Source organism: Equus quagga, chromosome 3 (assembly GCF_021613505.1).
Source record: "Equus quagga isolate Etosha38 chromosome 3, UCLA_HA_Equagga_1.0, whole genome shotgun sequence".
NCBI lineage: Eukaryota > Metazoa > Chordata > Mammalia > Perissodactyla > Equidae > Equus > Equus quagga.
Genome location: NC_060269.1, coordinates 73,271,906 through 73,276,861, shown reverse-complemented (window position 1 = coordinate 73,276,861; position 4,956 = coordinate 73,271,906). Strand labels below are relative to the sequence as shown.

The following is a 4,956-nucleotide window of genomic DNA, read 5'->3' as shown; positions in this document are numbered from 1 at the left end:
GCCAATCGGCGCCCGGCAGGTCGCCTCTCTTCCCGGGCCCCGACCCCGGCCCCGCCCGCGCCCGCGCCCAGGCCCGGAGCCGGCCGGCCGCTTCCACGCTCGGCGCAGGCGCAGGCGCGGCGGGGGAGCGGCGGGGCTCGGAGAGCAGCGGCCGCCGCGCGAGGATGGTGCTGGAGAGCGTGGCTCGCATCGTCAAGGTGCAGCTCCCCGCGTACCTTAAGCGGCTCCCGGTCCCCGAGAGCATTTCCGGGTTCGCCCGGCTCACAGGTAACCCCGCCGTCAACGGCTCCCCATCCTTCCCAATGCGGGGGTGGGGGCGTCTGGAAGTCCCGGGCCGAGGGGCAGGGCGGAGCTCGGCGGGGCACGTGGCCCGTGAGCCCGCGCGGCGGGGGCGCGGCCGGCCGGGGCGCGTGACGCCTCGCCTCGGCGCTCGCTGGTGGCGCTTGTCGGCTGGGCGGGCTGCGCCGGCTCCTCTCCTCCTTCCCGCCGCCCTCGGCAGGCTGCTCGCTCGTCGTGGAGCGGGAGGAGTCGTCGTCACCTCGGGCGCCGGGGTCGGGGAGGCCCGGCTCCCGGCGGGGCGGCGCTCGCGGCGCGTGGGCGAGAACGGACGGACGCGGCTTACGTACGTGGCAGTTTGGTTTAGGAACAAAATTGGAAGATAACCTGCGCTCCTGTAGGAGAGAGTTGACCCACCCTAGGGCGTTTGAGGTGGCGTGGAGGCAGCCGAAGTGGCTCGAGGTGGAGGAAGGATGCATTAGCCCGAGCGTGTTCAAAGGCTGCCGTGACGCGCCAGCCTTAGAAAGTGAGATGCAATGAATACACGTAACATTCTGTACTTAAGCTCTCTCCTTTGCAAAAAAGATCCACAACTCGGCATTTCACATCCAAACGATGAAAATTTCCCGGATGCCATCAACACTTGGAAGATTTTGTTGGGTTCTGGGCATGACAATGTAAGTGAGATGTTTGCATACTAGGCTCAGACTGACTAGGATGGTGAGGGAAGAAAACCATGTTGCCCCAGCAGACGTGGAGCTCCTGCGTCCTGAGCGCCAGGGAGTGTAAGCATGAATTAAGATAATTTTGAGGCAAACAGAGTTGCTTAGCCTGGAGCAGTCTGGAGATCTGTGGTCGCTGACTTAAAATACAGCATTTGGAAGGCCGACTGAAGAAGCTCTGTCTGCAGACCAGAAGACAGAACCAGGACCCAATCAGTGACCGTTATTTGGAGATGGATTTCGGCTCCAGTACAAACATGATGTTTTTGTTTTAATGAGAGAATACTTTCCCCAAACAAATAGGGTGCCTTGGGAGATAGCCCTTCTCAGAAATGTTTTTAAAAAGGCAGTCTGGTGGTAGGTAGGTGTAGACGGGGTGAACTAGGTGACTGAATTATGGTCAGAGACAGTTGCCCTGTTGAGAAATGGATTGTGAGGTTTTCACATTTTCACATGTTGAAAGGGTTTGGTAGAAAGCATGGTACCGAATAATAAACATTAAAAGAAACATTGAAACATCAGAAGCAACATAAAAGTAACATGAAAAAACTGTTTCAAATCAAGTGTTTATAAACGTCAAAGTCTTCTTTTGATCCTACTAGTTTATTCTGATAGAATTGCAGCAATTATGTAAAATGTTGACTTTTCCCATTATCATTTCTTTTACTTAAGTACTTTACATATTTTAATGTTTTCCTCATCTTGTTCTAACAACTGTATAATCTATTTTAGATTAACATTACAGGAGGCCTAATCGTTCCCCTGCAGCTGGAAATTTGTAATGTTTATATATGTATTTTTTTGATTCATAATGTTCAGTGGTAAGTAGCCATAAACCAATTGTTTTCTTTCTCTTTGAATTATACCCTTATATCTATTGACTAAAATGGTAATACTGGGTCCAATGAATAGCATTTTGTGACACTTGTTCCCAGTTGCCAACCTACCTTCTTAATTTGCATAAATTAACTGCTGAGTTTTTACAGTCAAGAAAAGAAAAAATCTCCTTCCTCCCACCCCAGTCCAGTGTAACCTGAATTATGTGTATCGATTCTGAGGCTGGCTGGTTTTATATTAGCTCTAATTTTCTGTTAATAGAGTGTAGTTGAAGCCGATTAGAAAGTATGATTTTTTATTTAATGGCTGGAAGATTTTAGAAGTGTAGGGTTTTTTTCCCTGAAGATCCCTACTGTCAACAAATATTTAATTCCTACAAGAGGCATTAAGGAAACTTAACCTAAACCTTTTCCCCCCTTCAATCAATAATATATAGCAACTTCCTCTTTAAAGCTGTTAAATATTTAACATGAGGACTGATTCTCAGAAATAACGACGACCGATAAATATCTTAATAGTACGTATTTAATTTAAGTCCCAATACGTTGTGTCTTCAGTTTAGTTCTCATTGTATTGTTTGTTTAGGAAACATTAACATGTTTGTAGTAAGTGCTTTATGAAAAAAATAAAATAGTCTGTTTCCTGCTGGACAATGATAGTATAACAGTTGCAAAATCTATTTTGGAGCACTATGGATAACCACTTTCCATTCTGAGTCTCCCCTTCGGAACAGATTGTAGTAGCAAATGACATTTGGCTCTCTTGAATGAGCTACTTGTAGAACCCATACTTAGACTTTTATTGAAGCAAAAACTGGGAAGATAACTTTTCAGAAATTGTTTAAAATGTCTAGGAGATCAAAAATATTTTCATCTTCTGTCTATGACAATTAGAGTAAAAAGAGTTACAGTTCACATTATCTGTGTTTTCTTCGCTATATAGATCCAGTGGTTTTTAAAAACTGACTGACTCATGATGACTCTGCATTCTTAGTAAACACTTGGAGATCCTTAATTGCCATGCAGTGTTTACAGACAATCGTTATCTATCAGAAACAACTTAACTATCTTTGTTTAGGTCACATTTTTAAAAGTGAGGCTTTTAAGATAAATTTGGATGATTCTGCTCTTTGGAAATATAGTCTGTTTTAATACTTTGACCTTTAGAAAAGCTTTCCCTGTCGTATAAACTTTTAAAATAGAACAACAAACAAATCTTCCCATTCAAAAGTCAGAAAGCAGTTTACTTCTAGACTTAAAAGCTAGCTATGAAACTTCGAGAATAGCAGTTCTCCCCCACTTGAACTAGTGTGCTTCTTTGCAATGTAAGTTTTACTCCTAAAGACAAAGCAGTGAATCCTAGACTGTAATAAGATTTTTCCCAGAGTAGCACAAAGATGCCAAAGCCGACAGCTTTGAGGGCATTCACTTTGTTTATCCAGAAAGGGCCAATTTTGAACGAAAAATTTAGAAGTGGAACAGAGTTGAAAGCATAGCCACAAAAAGCCTTATAATCCAAGCTTGTTCCTAGCAGCCTTCTTTATAGTAGCCCCAGGCTGGGGGCAGCCCAGTGTCTGCACAGATTATGGTACATTCGTAGAATGGAGTGCTGGTCAGCAATGAAAAGGAACAGCTTGCTGACCCATTGGATGAATCTCAAAAACCTTATGTTGACTGAACAAAGCTTTGGTTATAGGAATCAGTGGGAGGGCGATAGACTAGAAAGGGACAGGAGAATACTTTCTGGGGCAATGGAAATATTTTACATATTTTTACAGGTTCTCAGTGGACCCTAGAGTCACAACTCAGAGCTAAACCCCTAAGATCTCTTTATTTTACTGTATGTAAAATTGTACCTCAATTTTTTTCAAAGAAATGGAATAAAAGGTGAGTTTTCTCAATAGGAAAGTATAATAAATCATTAACTTCAAATGAAAGAGTTGTGTTTATTAACGTATAAATAATAAAGGTTATTTCTGAAAGATTGAAAAATTTTATTCTAGAAAACTTTTTTTGAGAATTTGGGAAAATATTTACGTAGTTACTATAAGTTGTAAAAGTTTTTTTCCCACTTCCTGGTTAGACCAACTATATTTAAAAGTCAGTGTAATTAGGGCCAGCCCCATGGCCTAGTTGTTAAGTTCAGCACACTCCGCTTTGGTGGCCTGGGTTCAGTGCCCAGGCTGAAACCTACACCGCTCTGTTAGTGGCCATGCTGTGCTGGCAGCCCACATACTAAAAAATAGAGGAAGGGTGGCACATATGTTAGCTCAGGGTGAATCTTCCTCAGCAAAATAAATAAATAAATAAAGATTATACTAGCCTTTGTGGAGACAATTTTGATCTCATTATGACATTTTCTTTTCCTGTAACTACTTTGCAATTTGAAATTCCTCAAGTCATCAGGTATTTATTGAGCACTTACTATGGGCCAGGCAATGTTTTAGATACCTTGACGCTGTTCTGTTCACAATAATGAATGGAAAAAAGATCTTAAAATTGATTATTAGTTTCGTTTTATTGGCCCTTTGGTCCTGAGTAGTCTGTATTAGGTTTTAAGTGGTAATAGTAAAGCCATCCGTTGAAAATATTTTACTTTTTACGGTTCAGAAATAGAAGTCATTTCTGTGTCTTAGTTGTAAATGATACATAAGAAAATATGTTATAAAATTATCGGCAACCAAGTTGCCAGTATTATTTTTGTGGTATCATTGTATGCAACCCTTTGAAAAGGAAAAAAAATCCGTCCTAGTTTTTTAGAATAGAGATCCATGAGATCCATTGTGCGTCTATGAGTGCTTCTAAAAATGTTTTTATCATAGTATTTGTTTAATATCTTGATCTGGAATAGTGTACTTTAAAAAGTTTTTGATTGTCGTTTTTGTTTATATATCTTGATCTGGAATAGGGGGTGACAGTTAGCCTATCTATAGAAGATTGAATCTGCCTCCTCTTGACTCTAGCTCTCTTTCTCTAAGGAGACATTTTCTTTTAACAGTGTCTACTTTCAGAAAATGTGTTAAAATTGCTTGCTACTCAGGGACTTTGAAGTGTTCTTTGCTGTCTAGATTTTGTTTCTCTGAGGGTTTCGGTTCTCCCCTCCACCTCTTTAGTCTTATTCT

At 42.1% G+C, this 4,956-nt stretch overlaps 1 protein-coding gene across 4 annotated transcripts in view; it reads right to left on the bottom strand.

Moving 5' to 3' along the window:
- LOC124237121 (atherin-like) overlaps nucleotides 1-4,022 on the bottom strand; it is a 28,358-nt gene extending 24,336 nt beyond the window's left edge. For all 4 annotated transcript variants that reach the window (XM_046656423.1, XM_046656424.1, XM_046656425.1 and 1 more), the window contains exon 1: nucleotides 216-4,022. In XM_046656423.1, the coding sequence (XP_046512379.1) occupies nucleotides 216-755 (540 nt within the window). In that variant the 5' untranslated portion in view covers nucleotides 756-4,022. The remainder of the gene's footprint in view (nucleotides 1-215) is intronic.
- Between the last annotated feature and the right edge of the window lie 934 nt (nucleotides 4,023-4,956).